Source organism: Salmo salar, chromosome 15 (genome assembly GCF_965601325.2).
Source record: "Salmo salar chromosome 15, fSalSal1, whole genome shotgun sequence".
In the NCBI taxonomy this organism is placed as follows: Eukaryota; Metazoa; Chordata; class Actinopteri; order Salmoniformes; family Salmonidae; genus Salmo; species Salmo salar.
This window is the reverse complement of record NC_138305.1, coordinates 70,776,995-70,798,780: the sequence shown is the minus strand read 5'-3', so window position 1 is coordinate 70,798,780 and position 21,786 is coordinate 70,776,995. Positions and strand designations below refer to the sequence as shown.

The following is a 21,786-nucleotide window of genomic DNA, read 5'->3' as shown; positions in this document are numbered from 1 at the left end:
TCTAATATACTCCGCTACATGCGCCGAGAATGTGTCCCTGGTGCGCAAGGTGCTTGGTCGACTGTTGGAGCATGACCTGTACGTCAAGGCTGAGAAATGTCTGTTCTTCCAACAGTCCATCTCCTTCCTAGGGTACCGCCTGTCCGCGTCAGGAGTGGAGATGGAGAATGACCACATTTCAGTCGTGCGTAATTGGCCGACTCCAACCACGGTAAAGGAGGTGCAGCGGTTCTTAGGGTTTGCCAACTACTACCAGAGGTTTATCCGGGGCTTTGGTCAGGTAGCGGCTCCCATTACGTCCTTGCTGAAGGGGGGACCGGTGCGACTGCAGTGGTCAGCTGGGGCGGACAGGGCTTTTGGTCACCTGAAGGCTCTGTTTACCTCGGCTCCCGTGCTGGCTCATCCTGATCCCTCCTTGGCATTCATAGTAGAGGTGGACGCGTCCGAGGCTGGGATATGAGCTGTGCTGTCTCAGCGCTCGGGTACGCCACCAAAGCACCACCCCTGTTCCTTCTTTTCAAAGAACCTCAGCCCGGCGGAGCGAAACTATGATGTGGGGGACCGGGAGCTGTTGGCTGTTGTCAAGGCTCTGAAGGGGTGGAGGCATTGGCTTGAGGGGGCTAAACACCCTTTCCTCATTTGGACTGACGACCGCAATCTGTAGTACATCCGGGCGGCAAGGAGAATGAACCCTCGCCAGGCAAGGTGGGCCATGTTTTTCACCCGCTTTGTTTTCACCCTCTCTTACAGACCAGGCTTCCAGAACGCTAAGGCAGACGCACTGTCCCGGATGTATGACACAGAGGAGCGGTCCACGGATCCCACTCCCATACTTCCGGCTTCTTGCCTGGTGGCACCGGTGGTACGGGAGGTTGAGGCGGACATCGAACAGGCGTTATGCGTTAATCAGTATTGGCTTTTTTTGGTCCTCCAATGAATCGGTATAGCACTCTCCATAGCACTCCACACTGCCCTCACCCACTTGGACAAAAGGAATACCTATGTAAGAAGGCTGTTAATTGACTGCAGCTCAGCATTCAACACCATAGTCCCCTCCAAGCTCATCACCAAGCTCAGGATCCAGCAACTAGATCCTGGACTTTGGGACGGGCCGCCCCCAGTCGATAAGGGTAGGCAACAAGACATCCACCACATCAACACGGGGGCCCCTCAGGGGTGTGTGCTTAGTCGCCTCCTGTACTTCCTGTTCACCCACGACTGCGTGGGTGAACGACTCCAACACCATCATCAAGTTTGCTGATTATACAACAGTAGTAGGACTGATCACTGATGACGATGAGACAGCCTATAGGGAGGATGTCAGAGACCTGGCAGTCTGGTGCCAGGACAACAACCTCTCTCTGTCAAGAGGTGAGTGTAGCTGGTGCATGGAAGTCAGGCGCAGGAGAGCAGAAATGAGTGGACAAAGCACTTTACTTAGGCAATCATGTTAACAGAACGCAACCGCGTAACAAAACAAATGCCCAAAGACCAAGTAAGGCAGCACAAAGTACTAAACCCAAGTATAAAGTACCGGCTGCCACAAAGCACGGGTAATAAAACAAAACCTGGCGCAAACCAGCCGGAAGCATGCCAACTTTAACAATAAACAATCTCACACACAGACATGGGTGGAACAGAGGGTTAAATACACGACAAGTAATGAGGCTAAATGAAAACCAGGTGTGTGGGAAAACAAGACAAAACAAATGAAAAATGAAAGGTGTATCGGCGATGGCTAGAAGACCGGTGACGTCAACAGCCGAACGCCAGCCCGAACAAGGAGAGGAAGCGACTTTGGCGGAAGTCATGACAGTACCCCCCCCCCCCCCTGATGCGCGGCTCCAGCAGCGCGCTGACATCGGCCTCGGGGACGACCCGGAGGGCGAGGTGCAGGGCGATCCGGACGGAGACGGTGGAACTCCCGCAGCATTGAAGGTTCCAACACGTCCTCCACCGGAACCCAGCATCTCTTCTCCGGACCGTACCCATCCCACTCCACGAAGTACTGAAGGCCCCTCGCCCGACGCCTTGAATCCAGTATGGAGCGAACGGAATACGCCGGGGCCCCCTCGATGTCCAGAGGGGGAGGAACCTCCCGCGCCTCAGACTCCTGGAGCGGGCCAGCCACCACCGGCCTGAGGAGAGACACATGGAACAAGGGGTTAATACGGTAATCGGGGGAAAGTTGTAACCTGTAACTAACCTTGTTCAGTCTCCTCAGGACTTTAAATGGCTCCACAAACCGCGGCCGCAGCTTCCAGCAGGGCAGGCAGAGGGGCAGGTTTCGGGTCGAGAGCCAGACCTGGTCCCCCGGTGCGAACACCGGGGCCTCACTGTGGTGACGGTCTGCGCTGGCTTTCTGGCGCAGCACGGCCCGCTGAAGGTGAACATGAGCAGCATCCCATGTCTCCTCCGCACGCCTGAACCAGTCGTCCACCGCAGGAGCCTCGATCTGACTCTGATGCCAAGTCGCCAGAACCGGCTGGTACCCCAGTACGCACTGGAAGGGGGAGAGGTTAGTAGAGGAGTGGCGGAGCGAGTTCTGGGCTATGTCTGCCCAGGGCACGAACGCCGCCCACTCTCCCGGCCGGTCCTGGCAATAAGACCTACCCACATCCTGGTTAACTCTCTCCACCTGCCTGTTACTCTCGGGGTGGAAACCCGAGGTGAGGCTGATCGAGACTCCCAGACATTCCATGAACGCCCTCCAGACCCTCGACGTGAACTGGGGACCCCGATCAGACACTATATCCTCAGGCACCCCGTAGTGCCGGAAGACGTGCGTAAACAAGGCCTCCGCAGTCTGTAGGGCCGTAGGCAGACCGGGCAGAGGGAGGAGACGGCAGGACTTAGAAAACCGGTCCACAACGACCAGGATCGTAGTGTTATCCTGTGAAGGAGGAAGATCGGTAAGGAAATCCCTCGACAGGTGCGACCAAGGCTGTGGAACGGGTAAGGGGTGTAGCTTACCTCTGGGCAGGTGCCTAGGAGCCTTACACTGGGCGCACACCGAGCAGGAGGAAAACAAAACCCGGCGCAAACCAGTCGGAAGCGTGCCAACCTTAACAATAAACAATCTCACACACAGACATGGGAGGAACAGAGGGTTAAATACACGACAAGTAATGAGGGAAATGAAAACCAGGTGTGTGGGAAAACAAGACAAAAGAAATGGAAAATGAAAGGTGGATTGGCGATGGCTAGAAGACCGGTAACGTCGACCGCCAAACGCCGCCCGAACAAGGAGAGGAACCGACTTTGGCGGAAGTTGTGACACTCCCTCAACGTCAGCAAGAAAAAGGAGCTGATCGTGGACTACAGGAAGCGGAGGGGAAGGCACACCCCCATCCACATCGATGGGGCTGTAGTGGAGCAGGTCAAGAGCTTTAAAATCCTCTGTGTCCACATTACCATTGTCCAAACACACCAACACAGTCGTGAAGTGGGAACAACAACGCTCCTTCCCCCTCAAGAGGCTGAAAAGATTCGGCATGGGCCTTGAGATCCTCCAAAAGTTATACAGCTGCACCATTGAGAGCATCTTGACTGGCTGCATCACCGCTTGGTACGGCAACTGCAAGGCATCCAACTGCAAGGCGCTACAGAGTGTGGTGAGTACAACTCAGTACATCACTGGGGCCGAGCTCCCTACCGTCCAGGACCTCTATACCAGGCGGTGTCAGAGTAAGGCCCCAAAAATTGTCAAAGACTCCAGCCACCCAAGCCATAGACTGTTCTCCGTGCTACCGCATGGCAAGCAGTACCAGTGCACCAAGTCTGGAACCAACAGGACCTTGAACAGCTTCAACCCCCTCAGGAGGCTGAAAAGATTTGGCATGGGCCCTCAGATCCACCAAAAGTTATACAGCTGCACCATTGAGAGCATCTTGACTGGCTGCATCAGCGCTTGGTATGGCAACTGCAAGGCATTCAACTGCAAGGCGCTACAGAGGGTGGTGAGTACAACCCAGTTACAGCTCCCTACAATCCAAGACCTCTATACCAGGCGGTGTCAGAGGAAGGCCCCTAAAATTGTCAAAGACTCCAGCCACCAAAGCCATAGACTGTTCTCTCTGCTACCGCAAGGCAAGCGGTACCAAGTCTGGAACCAACAGGACGCTGAACAGCTTCAACCCCCAACCCAGCAGACTTCTAAACAAGACTGCTAAATAGCTAATCAAATGGCTTCCCGGATTACCTTGCTTCAACCTTTTTTTGCACTGACTCTCTTGCACTAACTCTATGCACGCACACTGTATTCTACCCACACACTCACACACACTGACAACCCAACACACACATACGCAACATGTGCACACATGCATACTGTCGCCACACACAAACACACTTTCACACTCACCACATACGCTGCTGCTACTGTCTATTAGCTATCCTGTTACCTAGTTACTTTACCCCTACCTATATGTACAGTACATACAGTGCATTTGGAAAGTATTCAGACACCTTCACTTTTTCCACATTTTGTTACGTTACAGCCTTATTCTAAAATGGATTAAATAAATCAAATCTACACACAATACCCCAATAACGACAATGCGAAAACAGGTGTAGAAATTTTTGCAAATGTATCTAAAAAAAGAATACCTTATTTACATAAGTATTCAGACCCTTTGCTATGAGACTCGTAATTGAGCTCAGGCGCATCCTGTTTCCATTGATCATCCTTGAAATGTTTCTACAACTTGATTGGAGTCCACTTGTGTTAAATTCAATTGATTGGACATGATTTGGAAAGGTACAAACCTGTCTATATAAGGTCCCACAGTTGACAGTGCATGTCAGAGCAAAAACCAAGCCATGAGGTAGAGGGGAATTGTCCTTAGAGCTCAGAGACAGGGTTGTATCGAGGCACAGATTTGGGGAAGTGTACCAAAAAATGTCTGCATCATTGAAGGTCCCCAAGAACACAGTGGCCTCTATCATTCTTAATTGGAAGTTTGGGACCACCAAGACTCTTCCTAGAGCTGACCACCTGGCCAAACTGAGCAATCAGGGTGAAGGGCCTTGGTCAGAGAGGTAACCAAGAACCCAATGGTCACTCTGACAGAGCTCCAGAGTTCCTCTGTGGAGATGGGAGAACCTCCCAGAAGGACAATCATCTCTGCTGCACTCCACCAATCAGGCCTTTATGATAGGGTGGCCAGACGGAAGCCACCACTCAATAAAAGGCACATGACAGCCCGCTTGGAGGCACCTAAAGGACTCTCAGACCATGAGAAAAGATTCTCTGGTCTGATGAAACCAAGATTGTACTCTTTGGCCTGAATACCAAGTGCTATGTCTGGAGGAAACCAAGCACAGCTCATCACCTGGCCAATACCATCACTACGGTGAAGCATGGTGGTGGCAGCATCATGCTGTGGCAATGTTATTCAGCGGCAGGGACTGGGAGACTAGTCAGAATCAAGGGAAAGATGAACAGCGCAAAGTACAGAGAGATCCTTGATGAAAACCTGCACCAGAACGCACTGGACCTCAGACTGGGGTGAAGGTTCACCTTCTAACAGGACAACAACCCTAAGCACACAGCCAAGACAATGCAGGAGTGGCTTCAGGTAACCAAAAAAGTGTTAAACAAATCAAAATATATTTTTGATGACAGCCTTGATGACAGCTTTCAACACTCTTGGCATTATCACAACCAGCTTCATGAGGTAGTCACCTGGAATGCATTTCCATTAACAGGTGTGCCTTGTTAAAAGTTCATTTGTGGAATTTCTTTCCTTAATGAGTTTCAGCCAATCAGTTGTGTTGTGACAGGGTAGGGGTGGTACACAGAAGATAGCCTTATTTGGTAAAATACCAAGTCCATATTATGGCAAGAACAGCTTGAATAAGCAAAGAGAAACAACAGTCCATCATTAATTTAAAACATGAAGGTCAGTCAATCCATACAATTATTCTAGTGCAGTTGCAAAAACCATCAAGCAGCATGATGAAACTGGCTCTCATGAGGACCTCCACAGGAAAGGAAGACCCAGAGTTACCTCTGCTACAGAGGATAAGTTCATTAGAGTTAACTGCACCTCAGAAATTGCAGCCCAAATCAGAGTTCAAGTAACAGACACATCTCAACATCAACTGTTCAGAGGAGACCGTGTGAATCAGGCCTTTATGGTCAAATTGCTGCAAAGAAACCACCACTAAAGGACACCAATAAGAAGAAGAGACTTGCTTGGGCCACACCTCCAGGCTGTGTAAGGGCTATTTGACCAAGAAGGAGTGTGATGGAGTGCTGCATCAGATGACCTGGCCTCCACAATCACCCGACCTCAACCCAATTGAGATGGTTTGGGATGAGTTGGACCGCAGAGTGAAGTAAAAGCAGCCAACAAGTGCTCAGCATATGTGGAAACTCCTTCAAGACTGTTGGAAAAGCATTCCTCATGAAGCTGGGTGAGCATGCCATGAGTGTGCAAAGCTGTCATCAAGGAAGAAGAATCTAACATATAAAATATATTTTGATTTATTAAACACTTTTTTGATTACTGCATGATTCCATATGTGTTATTTCATTCTATAATATAAAAAAATTGTAAAAATAAAGAAAAACCCTTGAATGAGTAGGTGTGTCCAAACTTTTGACTGGTACTGTATGTAAATGGATAATTTCAGTTTTTTATTTTTAATACATTTGCAAAAATGTCTAAAAAACGGTTTTTGCTTTGTCGTTATGGGATATTGTGTGTAGATTGATAGGGGAAAACATAACAAAATGTGGAAAAAGTGAAGGGGTCTGAATACTTTGTGAATGCACTGTAGCTACCTTAATTACCTCGTACCCCTGCACATCGACTCGGTAGTGGTATATAGCGTTGTTGTTTTTACTCGTTATTGTTACTCGTTATTCACTGTGTATTTATTCCTTGTGTCATTATTTTGAGTATTATTATTTATTTATTTTCATCTTTAACTCTGCATAGTTGCATTTCACTGTTAGTCTACACCTGTTGTTTACGAAGCATGTGACAAATAAAATGTGATTTGATTTGCAGCACCCAAAAGGGCCACTAGATGTCTTGTGATAAATTACATAACATCTTTGAAAGATACCAAAATTCTGGTAGTTTATTGGTAAACTTCTAAAGTTTCCAGTAATATAACCCCCCTTTGTAACCGTAGTCTAGCATTTGGGGATAGGGTTTGGCCTGGAGATGCACACACACATTACATTTTTTTATCACTTTGGTACAAGTATGTGGTAAAATTTCACAACTCTTAGTACAAAACTCAAAACACATCATCAAAAAAGCCTGTATTTTCAAAACTCTAAGCCATTTTCAATTGACTAAGTACAACACACAAAATCACACAGTAACTTTTTCACCAAATCTAATCAGTGTTTCATCTAGAAATACCTTTCATATAAAAGAATTGCCTTTCACAATGCAATGCTCACAATGCTTTTCATATGATTTTCTTCTCATTTGTTTAAATACATTTGACCATCACTTAATCCAACTGTGCTTAATGGTTAACCACTTAACTGTTTGGTAAACCTATAGACTTTCAACTGGTTTGTCTACTATATATGGATTTTGAGAACTACAGAAATAGAATGCGTGTTTGTAAAGTTCTCTCCAAAACTCTTGAGCGTGCAGTCCTTGGCCAGCTCTCTTGCTATCTCTCTCAGAATTACCTTCTTGATCCAAATCAGTCAGGTTTCAAGACTGGTCATTCAACTGAGACTGCTCTTCTCTGTGTCACGGAGGCTCTCCGCACTGCTAAAGCTAACTCTCTCTCCTCTGCTCTCATCCTTCTAGACCTATCTGCTGCCTTTGATACTGTGAACCATCAGATCCTCCTCTCCACCCTCTCCGAGTTGGGCATCTCCAGCGCGGCTCACTCTTGGATTGCGTCCTACCTGACAGGTCGCTCCTACCAGGTGGCGTGGCGAGAATCCGTCTCCGCACCACGTGCTCTCAACACTGGTGTCCCCCAGGGCTCAGTTCTAGGCCCTCTCCTATTCTCGATATACACCAAGTCACTTGGCTCTGTCATATCCTCACATGGTCTCTCCTATCATTGCTACGCAGACGACACACAATTAATCTTCTCCTTTCCCCCTTCTGATAACCAGGTGGCGAATCGCATCTCTGCATGTCTGGCAGACATATCAGTGTGGATGACGGATCACCACCTCAAGATGAACCTCGGCAAGACGGAGCTGCTCTTCCTCCCGGGGAAGGACTGCCCGTTCCATGATCTCGCCATCACGGTTGACAACTCCATTGTGTCCTCCTCCCAGAGTGCTAAGAGCCTTGGCGTGACCCTGGACAACACCCTGTCGTTCTCCGCTAACATCAAGGCGGTGACCCGATCCTGTAGGTTCATGCTCTACAACATTCGCAGAGTACGACCCTGCCTCACACAGGAAGCGGCGCAGGTCCTAATTCAGGCACTTGTCATCTCCCGTCTGGATTACTGCAACTCGCTGTTGGCGGGGCTCCCTGCCTGTGCCATTAAACCCCTACAACTCATCCAGAATGCCGCAGCCCGTCTGGTGTTCAACCTTCCCAAGTTCTCTCACGTCACCCCGCTCCTCCGCACACTCCACTGGCTTCCAGTTGAAGCTCGCAACTGCTACAAGACCATGGTGCTTGCCTACGGAGCTGTGAGGGGAACGGCACCTCCGTACCTTCAGGCTCTGATCAGTCCCTACACTCAAAGAAGGGCACTGCGTTCATCCACCTCTGGCCTGCTCGCCTCCCTATCTCTGCGGAAGCACAGTTCCCGCTCAGCCCAGTCAAAACTGTTCGCTGCTCTGGCACCCCAATGGTGGAACAAGCTCCCTCATGACGCCAGGACAGCGGAGTCAATCACCACGTTCCGGAGACACCTGAAACCCCACCTCTTTAAGGAATACCTGGGATAGGATTAAGTAATCCTTCTACCCCCCCCCCCCCCCAAAGATATAAAGATATTGATGTACTATTGTAAAGTGGTTGTTCCACTGGATATCATAAGGTGAATGCACCAATTTGTAAGTCGCTCTGGATAAGAGCGTCTGCTAAATGACGTAATGTAAATGATTGCTAAATGATTTGGTCATCATATAAAAGAAGGTATGTGAACACTTGCAATTTCTTTCAACATGGAACAGGACAGACAGCATGGGAGAGGAGGAAATCAAAGAGCTCGTGTACAAGGGGCCCGTCAAAGAGGTGTGCATGGGTCCTGTCAAAGAGGTCAAAGAGGTGGGTATGGGCCCTGTCAAAGAGGTCAAAGAGGTGGGTATGGGCCCTTTCAAAGAGGTGGGCATCAGAGAGAGGGAGGCAAACGGCGTGGAACTGTTGTGTCTAATGAAGTCCGGGCCATCTTGGTTGACCATGGGGTAAACAGAGGGTGCCAGATTAGTTCCCCCCCCCCCAATCTGAAAAGATCATTTGTCAATTCGATCGTGAGAACATTTCACCAAGAAGTCTGCAGGATATGCACTATGCTTTACCATTATATTTACAGTAAATAACATACTGTAACGCATGTAAATTCCCAAAACATGTTACATTATTCTTCCAGTATGATCTATTGACAGTATACTCTGTTCTAACCTCAGAATTGACAGAAGAACCCATGTTGGTGTCCGTGGCCGTGTGCTGACCGACCAGCAGGAGTGGGCAGTGGTGAAAATGGTAAGGGCCAGGAATGACATATGGCTTCCGAAATAGAGCAGGCCATTGAGGAGAATGATGACACCTTAGGCCAATGTGACATCCCTCAGCCTACCAACAATCACCTGCCTTTTGAAGAGGCAGCAGGTATCTATGAAACACATTTACCTGGTGCCTTTTGAGAGAATCAACAACCGGGTGAAACAATTGCGGGCCGAGTATGTTCAGGTACACCACTATATACTGTATTACAGTTACTGTTTGATGCACATGCTACTTGACAACTCCATATTAGAACTATATTGTAAAAAATAAATAACCAAAATATATTTTTAGAAGGTGATGGTGCTTGATGCTGCTGTGAACCATCACAAGTATATCTTTGTCGATGGAGTGGGCTTCAACCTGGCCAAAACTCGTCGCCGTGGGCGGAACCACATCGGCCAACGGGCGACCGTCCAAGTGCCTGGACAACGTGGGGGAAACATCTCCATCTGCGCAGCTACCTCTGAAGATGGTGTGGTAGGACGTAGGCCACTACTTGGATCCTACAACGCTGCAAACCTCATTGTTTTTCTCAATGAAATTGAGCAGGCCTGTCAAGGTGAAGGGGTCACCTATGTCATTGTGTGGGAGAACGTCAGGTTCCATTATGGAGAGGTGGTTCACGCATGGTTTCGGACTCATCTCCGATCTGTAACCCAATCTATACCTGCCCCCATACTCTCCTTTCCTCAACCCTACTGAGGAATTTTTTCAGCATGGAGGTGGAAGGTATACAATCGCCATCCCCATGAGCGTGTCACCCTCCTTCTGGCCATGAAAGAGGCATGCAACGACATCAATGCAGACCAATGTCAATCTTGGATTCACCATTCCAAAAGGTTTATCCCGCAGTGCATGAACAATGAGGACATTCACTGTGAGGTGGATGAGAATTTATGGCTAAATGCTCAAGACAGGCTTGATGCAAATGTATGCGTGCTAAACATTGTTTAATTTTCATTAATTTCATTTGTTTCATTTAATTTCTTACATGTGATTACATACAGTACACCAATGTTGCAATTATATCTGAAAAATAACGTTTTTTTTGCATTAATGATTGAAGAGAATGTCTTCCTTGAGCACACTTTTGATTACACATTGGATAGATATTATTGGGTAATGTAAGTGTGTTGCCTAATGTGAAAACTGTGTAATTTACAGTACTGTAGCATATTACTTTCAGCACTTCTAAGGGCGATTTGCAACACGTACAGTATCTTACATTGTTTGCTATTGGATTAACTGGTAGTTAAAACGACTAAATTGAGAAGATATCCTTATGTTGTGTTTGGGTGATTAAACCCATGTTCTCATTACATTTCACAATAAACTTATGTTGAATAAACGGTGGTGTGGTGAGAAATGTTTACAATCCAAATTAATGCACAGTGACATGTTTTGAATGAAGGACTGGCTGCGTTACAAATGTGAACAGTTTGGAGTTTTGTACTAAGAGTTGTGAAAATGTACCACATACTTGTGAAAACACTGCCAAAGCGATTAAAAAAAATTGTAAAAAGGCTACAGTGCCAGTGAGTGAAGAAGAGGTCTTATTTCCACATAGACCATGGCAGAGCAAAGGCCCCAACACATCCTGGGTCTAGATTTCTAATCCAGCCCATGTTCTCAGCAGGGGGGGCTTGGATCAGTGACAGGCGGAGTGAGGCCAGCCACGCAAGTGGCAGGCAGGCAACATACCCTACATCCTAGTTATACCACAATGTCATTCCACTGTGTGTGTGTGTGTGTGTGTGTGTGTGTGTGTGTGTGTGTGTGGCGTGCGTGCGTGCGTGCGTGCGTGCGTGTGTGTGCGTGCGTGTGTGTGCGCGTAACGATTTCACAAATTCATTATCTGTAGCTAACGACGCCAACAGAATCCCAGCAAGGTTAATGAGTTATCGGAGAAAGGGGAAATACTTGCATAAAAGTGATGGATGGCACTTTATTACTGTACAGCCATGTACACACATATACGATGACATTCAGAGGGAGCCTCGTTCACTTTAGCACAGCAAACAAAACACTATGTGCTTTGTGTCACATGCATGATGTGGGGGTCATTGAGAACACCATCCCATTACGCACATACCCAGTAGCCCAGTTCTCACCATATAGCACAATAGAGACGTTACACAGATGCTGGTGGGCTACCATATTCTTGAGCAGTGATCTTTCCTTACACTGGCTTGAGTAATACAATCAAACATCTGCCTCATCAATAATAGACATTCGTCTAGTCAGAGGTGACAGCTTAGTATATTTCAGCCTCAATATATGACAGGTTGTAAACTATCTCTTAGCTCTCTTTCATAGTAACCAAAGAGGTTCCCTTTTCCTCTTCCTAAATAACATCCTTTGGTAAACAATGACGCTTTCTACAAAATATAATGTGTATGGAGTCTATAGTGTCTATATATCAGGGCTGGGAATTGCCAGAGGACCTCATAATACGATATTATCACCATACTTAGGTGCGGATACAATGTATTGCGATTCTCATAATTCTATACGTATTGCAATTCGATACTGTGATTTTATTGCGTCTTCGTTGTTCCAAACATATCGCTCATCATGTTTGCTGCAGAGGGATAAGAGACAGCCAATTAGAAAATCAGTTTTGACGAGTCGTGGAAATCAAAGTGCTGAAAACAAATTGGCTCGCTATTTAAAAAGATGATGGAGAACAAGATCTGAAGGGAAAATACTAGAGTATTGAAGCAGGTACAGCTGACTAGCGCAAAAAAAAAGATATTGCGATATTGTCCCCAAAAATACTACGATATATCATCAAAAATAATACCCTGATATGTAACTGTATCGATTTCCCCCCCGTCACTAGTATATATAAAGCCTAGAATTCTGACATGAAGTCATTTCATGTACAATTGCCTTCTGAAAATGTGAACCTTTACAGAGGCTGAGCACTCTCCCAGTGGGAAGAAATCCTGTTGTTTTAAATCAAGGGGGGAAACAACATTGTAACGACTAATATTCCAACATGAACTAGGCCAAACATTCTTTTGTGTCCCCTTATTGTTTTCGTGGAATGGTCTCCCCATTATTCCTTTCCTATACCTTCCCCCAATGGTCATAAACAGTTACACAACAGTTACAGTAGTACAGAATGCACCCAGCCTCAGCCTCCATACAGCACCCCCACCCTTGTAAAAATGCACAAAGTGTCCCTTGTGTGGGAGCACAGAGACCTGAGTGATACGGCTTAATAGTATTATGGGCTATGGTATTCTCTCTCTGGCACACACACACACACACCCGCCAGTGTGAGCATGTGCACGCAGACACATACACACAAACACGCACACATCCGGCCGGCCGGCCGAGGTGGTTCATTCAGCCCATTGACCTTCAGCTAGCCCCTGGGTCCTTGGCATGACGCACAAACAACATACAGTAGGCCACACACACACACACACACACACACACACACACACACACATACACCGACTGCCTACAAAACATTCAGAAATCTACTGGCAACACAGCGACAAACACAGTGTTCCACCCACTGAGCAAAACACAGTGAAACACATTCATACAAGCTGCCAAAAAAACGATGTATTGTCAGTAGGGAGGGGCAGGGTTATTAGAATATTCCAATATCCGAACGGACTTTAGTATTGGATCTACTTTTGGAGAGTATTCATTTTTGAGATCATTATATAAAATGTTGCGTTTTATGAAGAAAAAAAAGTATGCGGTGGCCCATAAAAAAAGTTGCACAGGTAGCCTACACACGTTTCACTCATGTAGCTTGTTGTTATTGTTGGTCAATCAATGCGGCGCTACAGTCAGAGGCTCCATGTGTAGCAAGTGAAGTGAGTTGTAAGCAAGGACGCCTCAAAATAGCCTCAGTTAGCCTCAATTAGCCTTGCAAACTTTAGCTAGCTAGCTGGCTAACTTAGCTGGCGACTGTAGCTAGCTAGCTTCTTCACAACAAGTTGACGCAGTCAAGACAGTCACTACCAGATGGTGTGATAAGATAAAACTTGGCGGCAAAAAGTTTGTCTAACTAGCATGAGTCGGTTTGGCTACTTTCTATCTCTCTCTTTCCCTCCGTGCCACACACATAGTCACACACACCGGCCCCTGCTCCTCTCTCACCCTTCACCCACCCTTCCAAGCAGGTTCTCTCTTGAGTCGAGCGAGCAAGTCTCATATTTTTTTATACACATGTATTTCGACTATCCAGATATCCGAAAAACTACTGTGTTATTTTTCTAATAGTGAAATAATTTCCAAATGCCTATCTCTACTTGTCAGACTAGAACCACATGGTCGCCTGCACTGACACAATAATAATATTGTAGCCTGTGCTGTAGGCCCAAGAGGAAGGCCCAGATACCACAAAGTCTCAGCGTGCAGACACTCACTGCAGCCTTAGGAAAATCTTAATAAATGAATATAACACACTGTAGGCCAAGAAGCCTACCTGTTTCCAGAGGAACACGTCTTCCTGGTTGAACTGCCAGGTGGTGACCAGGTGAATGGTGGAGAGCACCCCTCCGCTCAGCACGGCTGCCCTCATCCTGACAGGCAGCAGCGTGTAGATGATGTAGATGAAGAACACAGACCACCAGATGCCCTCAGATGCGCTCCGAGGCGCCACCATCAGCACGCCGAACACCTGCATCAGCAACAGGACCCCGATAACCAGGTAGCTCACCATCCACATGTAGTCCTGGTGGAAGCCGTTCCGGTTACACACAACCATGAGTGCCATGAACAGCGCCATGGCCACGGAGAGGGCCGAGGAGTAGGCCACGTCCGGGGTTGCGTGGACACAGTGGAAGGTCAGCATCACGCCGCACACGATCACTAGCACCCCCATCAACATGGTGAGGGAGCTCTGGTTGAGCCTAAAGAAGTAGCGCTGGTACAGAAGCTCCAGCTTATGAGACTGGAACTTCTTGGACTGGAACACCCGCACCACCCGCAGCCAGCAGTCTGCCGCCGTCACCACCCCTCCCCCATTGAGGCCCTCGTCACCCCCCTCCCCGCCACCCCCCCCATTCCTCCCCTTCAGGTCCCCGTCCTCAAAGCCCAGGTCGACAGATTTGAGCCCCACCCCTTCACCGGTGACGCCGCCTTTGCCGTAGTGATCCTCTTGCCAGATGCAGCGCACACCGAAGTTGCCCCCCCCGCCCCCCCCTCCGCAGTGGTGGGGGTTGAGGGGGGCTCCAGAGGGGGGCTCCATGGCGTCCGGGTCCCTCAGGCAGCTCATGTAACGCGGGTTGCAGAGGGATGAGCCTCCCTTCTGCTTGGACTTCTTGCCATTGCGCTCCCCCCACACGGTCTTGCGGTTGTCGACTCTGGCCACTAGGAAGCCGCTGAACCAGGACATTCTGTGTAGGAGGGATGGGGGAGAAGCACAGCGTAGGGCAGGTGGGGCTGTTAAGAGTTTGAATAATCATTCATAAATCCGTCAACTTTAACTAGACATGCAACAGTCTTTCTGAAAATTCGACAGAAAAACCCCCACAAAAGACAACAATCTTGACTTGTCTTATCCTAACCTAATGTCCTATAAAAACAGTTCACCTGTTATTCTACGGACACCAGTATGACTGTGGACTTTACCTGTGTGGGTTCTGGTATATATCCCAGCCCTATCCTCTCCAGCAGGTCCACTCATTTATTCCAGTGGGCAGAGGTTTGAAGAAGTGAGGGGTTTCAGACGCTGTTCTGCAGGGGTGTGGTTGGGTGGGTGGGTGTGGTCCAGGGGTCTGTCAAACCAGAGCTTCGGACCTAGCAGGTGGTGTGAAAGGTTTAGGGGATACTCTATGATCTCCAGGGCTTCTGAGTCTGGGAGGAGAGACACAAAACACACACAAATAGAGGTGGAATTAGAAGGGCAGTAGAAGTAAGAGTTGTGTTTGTAAGAAAACCAGAAATCCAATTAACCCTACAATTATGTCATGAGTCAGTGCCAGCAGCAAAAAACAAGTCATACATGGAAGTTATATAATCATCATTTGGAGATGCAGAGCGACTCTCAACACATGTCTTCAAAGAAATGTCAGACAACAACACCACAATCATCACAAATTAAACCTTTGTCAAGGTTTAGTCTATCATTTCATCATAGACCAGTCTGGTGGCTTGACTCGTTAGATGTAAAGAGGAAGGAGATAACAGGTGGTGGGAGCCTGGCATCACTGGTAGGAAACACAGAAGACATTAATATTATCACTGACTCATTCTCTCACTGATGAAGACAAGATCACAGGAAACTAATCAGATTGGGCAACCATCATGGACATCCTGTATCACTACCCTCCTCCGTCTGTTTACCAATACAGATTAGGGTAGGACAAGCTGGACCTAGATCTGTGGTTTAGTGGCAACTTTGATTCCGAGCAACTAACCCCTTACAGTGGCTTGCGGAAGTATTCACCCCCCCTTGGCATTTTTCCTATTTTGTTGCCTTACAACCTGGAATTAAAATAGATTTTTTGGGGGGGTTGTATCATTTGATTTACACAACATGCCTACCACTTCGAAGATGCAAAATATTTTTTATTGTGAAACAAACAAGAAATAAGACAAAAAAAACTGAAAACTTGAGCGCGCACTATTCACCCCCCCCCCCCCCCCCCCCCCCACTTGAACTATTCACCCCCCCCAAAGTCAATACTTTGTAGAGCCACCTTTGGCAGCAACTACAGCTGCAAGTCTCTTGGGGTATGTCTCTATAAGCTTGGCACATCTAGCCACTGGGTTTTTTTCCCATTATTCAAGGCAAAACTGCTCCAGCTCCTTCAAGTTGGATGGGTTCTGCTGGTGTACAGCAATCTTTAAGTCAATCCAATTGTGAATCTGTGGTATGAGGTTTGGGCTTCGACTAGGCCATTCCAAGACATTTAAAGGTTTCCCCTTGAACCACTCGAGTGTTGCTTTAGCAATATGTTTAGGGTCATTGTCCTGCTGGAAGGTGAACCTCCGTCCCAATCTCAAATCTCTGGAAGGAAAACTGAAACAGGTTTCCCTCAAGAATTTCCCTGTATTTAGCACCATCCATCATTCCTTCAATTCTGACCAGTTTCCCAGTCCCTGCCGATGAAAAACAACCCCACAGCATGATGCTGCCACCACCATGCTTCACTGTGGGAATGGTGTTCTCGGGATGATGAGAGGTGTTGGGTTTGCGCCACACATAGCGTTTTCCTTGATGGCCAAAAAGCTCAATTTTAGTCTCATCTGACCAGAGTACCTTCTTCCATATGTTGGGGGAGTCTCCCACATGCCTTTTGGCGAACACCAAACGTGTTTGCTTATTTCTTTCTTTAAGCAATGGCTTTTTCTGACCACTATTTCGTAAAGCCCAGCTCTGTGGAGTGTAAGGCTTAAAGTGGTCCTTTGGACAGATACTCCAATCTCTGCTGTGTTCTGGGTTATCTTTGGTCTCTTTGTTGCCGCTCTGATTATTTCCCTCCTTGCCTGGTCTGTGAGTTTTGGTGGGTGGTCCTCTCTTGGCAGGTTTGTTGTGGTGCCATGTTCTTTCCATTTTTTTATAATGGATTTAATGGTGCTCCGTGGGATGTTCATAGTTTCTGATATTTTTTTATAACCCAACCCTGATCTGTACTTCTCCAGAACTTTGTCCCTGACCTGTTTGGAGAGCTCCTTGGTCTTCATGGTGCCACTTTCTTGGTGGTGCCCCTTGCTTAGTGGTGTTGCAGACTCTGGGGCCTTTCAGAACAGCTGTATATATACTGAGATCATGTGACACTTAAATTACACACAGGTGGACCTTATTTATCTAATTATGTGACTTCTGAAGGTAATTGGCTGCACCATATCTTATTTTAGGGGATTCATAGCGAAGGGGGTGAATACATATGCATGCACCACTTTTCAGTTTTGTATTTTTATATAATTTTTTGAAACAAGTTATTTTTTTTCATTTCACTTCACCAATTTGGACTATTTTGTGTATGTCCATGACATGAAATCCAAATAAAAATCTATTTAAATTACAGGTTGTAATGCAACAAAATGGGAAAAACGCCAAGGGGGATGAATACTTTTGCAAGGCACTGTACACCATCAAGGCTAATGACCCATCAGACTTACATTTCCTGAATCAATTAGATAAAGAAGGGATTCTCCTCAATCCTGTAAATTGAGGTCTATTTGGGCACAAGCACAACAAATCTAGCCACTGATATAAATTGCACATTGAAAGAGAATCCCCATTATAGGCTTTTCTAACGTGTTAAAGGTGCTTTACCTTACAAATCACTACTAGTGATTTACCATCTGTGAAGAGCTATAGGCCTACCCATCCACGATAATAGTAAGACTAGTTCAACCTCTAGCTAAGGCATATATGCGTATGGTTTACATAATTATTTATTATTACTATATGGTTATATATAATTATTAGGCTACTGTATGTCTAGTTCTCCCTAAATCAGCAGAACAAAAGAACACATTGCCTTTAACATCATAAAAATGATCCGAATAATTAGATTGATCACCATCACGACTCTTCAGTATCAAAGCTGATGTCGTCCCATAAGTATTACCTACATTAGGCTAGCATCAGCTGAACATAGCAGGGACAGACAGGCCTCAAAAAAACCCGAGCTCTTGAATGTGCAGAACGGCTTCTATCAACTTAACGCAACGCTGATGTGCTGCTGTCGCCTATCGTTGCATATTTTTAGTGGGAACTGGGAACATGAGCAGGCGCTCATGTCGGAAGGCATGTTGTGTGGAAGGCATGTTGTGTTGTTGAAGCAAAAATAGAATTTATTCCTGATGGCTAGTATGCCTTCTCTGGCACGTATCCGTCCAGGCTGCTGATTGTGGCTTCTGGTGGATCAAGAGAGTTCAATGAGATTTGCCTTCAGTCAATGGACGCTACTACAGCCCCTCCAGCTCCGAAAACTCCGTTCTCTCCCGTGCACAAGGTCGTCCAGTGCCCCCATTGCAAATGTTTTGACTTTGCCAATCGTTACGGCGTTCAAGAACTACAATTATCTCTGATTTTATGTGGCTGTACACATACTGCGTGAATCCTTTCCCACCTCTCTAGCGCTTTTAGGACAGAATGTAGAGGGGGCTATGGGGGGGGGGGGCTATTCCTTAGGGACGTTTGCACGACATACCGACCGGACAGCGACACACTGGCGTTACATAATGCAAACAGCGTGTGCATTGAGATTGGCATCTATTCGTAATTGTTATTAATCAGATCCTTATTTCAGTTTTTCTATTACAGCTTATATTTCTATTCGCTTAGTCTACTGTGCTGTAGCCTATGAGGAGCGCATCAAAGTAAATACATATTTGATAATCGCATCATCAGCCATATTTAAGCAATAATGCACGAGGAGGTGTGATATATGGCCAATATACCACGGCTAAGGGGAGTGCCTGGATACAGCTCTTTGCCATATACCCCAACCCCCGAGGTGCCTTACTGCTATTATAAACTGGTTACCAACGTAATTAGAGCAGTAAAAATAAATGTTTTGCCATACCAGTGGTATACGTCTGATATACCACGGCTGTTAGCCAATCAGCAATCAGGGCTCGAACCACCCAGTTTATAATGTCTGTTATAGACTATTTTTTATTGCAGACTGGTTAAATGAATAGCCAATGTAAAATGTAAAATGTAATGTCAGCATAGACTAAATGTTTTATAAATGGTATCTAGGCCTAACATCCGTGTAGCCTAATAACATAGAATAAGAGTGTATCCAAAGGCTATGTGAGGGCTATATTATCGCCGGCATTCACACACTCGTTACATAACTGTCCAGTGTTGCCTATGTGACAACCATAACAGAGATCACAGCTATTACCATTTTGACGGTGTGTTTTGTACAGTAGCGGTGTGCGACTAGTTTACTTGTAGGCTACAGTGTTGCATGTCACACCCGCCCGCCAAGTAGTTTTATGTGTCTTGTTGTTCAACCAGAGAGGGGAGAGGAAATTCAAGCATGCCTCAGGCCCTGACAAAACAAATGCCATGAATCAATAAACACATGACAGGCAATACAAACTGTGGACTGTCATGCCCGAAGTCCATCAGATGCCTAAGTGTTTTGTTTTGCCGGATGTCTAGCCCACATTCGCCGTACTTGAAGCACGTGCTTCGCTTTTCAACTAGCTAAAACCAAGCTTCCGTTAGTACCACCGCACGGTAAAGCAGAGCACGAGTTGAAATTGTTGAGCGGCTGCGGTACAAGGAACACACTGCATCCATTGACAATGAATCACTTCTGCCAGAATGCAAAGAGTTTGATGGATCTGGTGGACTTGAGGGGCCACTATTCCACATTCCAACGCATCACATCACCTTATTTGTTGTTTTGTAGGGCTGGCTCATCAGTAGGCTAACCTACAAAAACATTAGCCTATCATTAATTTTTTTTTAACTTCCTACTATGATGACCTAGCCTATATTTCATTTTAAATAACTCGAACATGGCAACAAACAGAAGTGCTGCGGTTGGTAATTCATTCTAGACGTGTACCTCCTGCAGCTGCGACCTTTGAGTTAGTGGCTATGACAGCGATGCCTAGACGGCAGCAGTCATTTTAGTGTGCTTCTCTAACCTGCAAACTCATCGATTTTAAAAATCAAGATATTAGAGCCTATAACGTTAACTGTATGTTTTTTTTTTTTGAATATCAGTGCTTATACAGGGCTATTGACATTATTGAGCCGTAAGAAACACTGATCGATTAGCCCACTGGGCCACTACTGCGAAAAACAGAGGTATCAGGCGCACAACCCCTATATTAATAAAATACAATTCTGCCGACTCCCCTCAATTACGCACTGATGGAATTGCAATAATCCCGTTTCTCAAATCAAATGGGTGTACGATAGCATTAGTAAGGTCTGGCCTTCCCTAAACAGCATAAAGAAGCCTACATTATTAAACATGCGCATACTCGGCCGGATCACGCTGGAAAGAGGACTCACCGTGATCATCCTTCTCGCTTCTTTCCCTCCAAACTAGACCGCATGAGACAAACCAATATTGGGCAGGATAGGCCGAATTGAAGTCACTGGTACCGTTGACGGTTTGAGTGGTCAGAATGGGGGATCAGTCCAGTGATGACAAACAGACATAAACGCACAATATCGCTCTCGTTGCGCCTCTTCTGATGTTTTCTTTCTCCTTTGCCTGCCTCTCCCCCTCTCTCCAAGCTTAGAAGCACCACCGCTCACACTCTTCAGCTGTCTTCCGCTCAGCATCTCGCAACTCCCTCTAGAGGCGCAGCTCTGTATGAAACAGTGCTTGGCTCTGTAGGAACCATAACACAGACTACGAACTCCATTATTTTTCTCACCTGTTACTTTGTGTGTCGAGGAAAGGTCGTGATGGTTAGTTCCAAGCCAGATGCCAGATAAACCACCATCGGATGCCCAACACCAAATTATTTCAAAAACCCTGTACACCAGACAGGCCAATGCACATTTCAGAATTCCTAAAAGACAACAAGATTGTTGTTGGAATTGGATGCAAAACAGTGAATAATGTCTAAAATGTAGTTGGAAAAATGAAGCCTACTGTGATTTAGTCTACTGTGATGTAGCCTACCGTGATGTAGCCTACTGTGATGTAGCCTACTGTGATCTAGCCTACTGTGATCTAGCCTACTGTGATCTAGCTTACTGTGATGTAGTCCCTGTGATGTAGCCTGCTGTGGTACAATAGACTTTCTGTCATGACCAACCTGTTACCTAAGAGTTCTTACCAACAGATTACAAAGTGTGATAATTTACCAACAGAAGAGAAAGAGGGCGTATAAATCAAACCAAGTCGTGATGTTGGGCTGTGTAAGCATACAGTAATAAAGAGATAATAGCACACAACAGTATGACAGTAATAGGCAGTGTTACAGCAACCAATCACAAAGTCCTGATTGCAATGTTTATCTAATGATCATACCACACACCAAATTTTGTCTGGTTAAACTACAACAGGTCCGGTCCTTGGGGGCCGCAGTGTCTGCTGGTTTTCAGAGTCTGATTTTGACCTGGGTAGCCAGGTCTATCTCATGAAGATTTCTTCTCTTTCTCTCATATATATACACTGCTCAAAAAAATAAAGGG

The 21,786-nt window shown here is 46.4% G+C and overlaps 1 protein-coding gene across 2 annotated transcripts in view; it reads right to left on the bottom strand.

Moving 5' to 3' along the window:
- adcy6a (adenylate cyclase 6a) overlaps positions 1–20,904 on the bottom strand; it is a 55,245-nt gene extending 34,341 nt beyond the window's left edge. Inside the window, exons 1-3 of one of the 2 annotated variants that reach the window (XM_014145539.3) lie at positions 20,650–20,904; positions 15,282–15,506; positions 14,134–15,046 (exon numbers count right to left, since the gene is read on the bottom strand). In XM_014145539.3, coding sequence (XP_014001014.3) covers positions 14,134–15,045 — 912 coding nt within the window. In that variant the 5' untranslated portion in view covers position 15,046; positions 15,282–15,506; positions 20,650–20,904. Of the gene's footprint in view, positions 1–14,133; positions 15,047–15,281; positions 15,507–20,649 lie in introns of those variants that run through there. The other variant, XM_082962005.1, reaches the window with a different exon arrangement.
- Between the last annotated feature and the right edge of the window lie 882 nt (positions 20,905–21,786).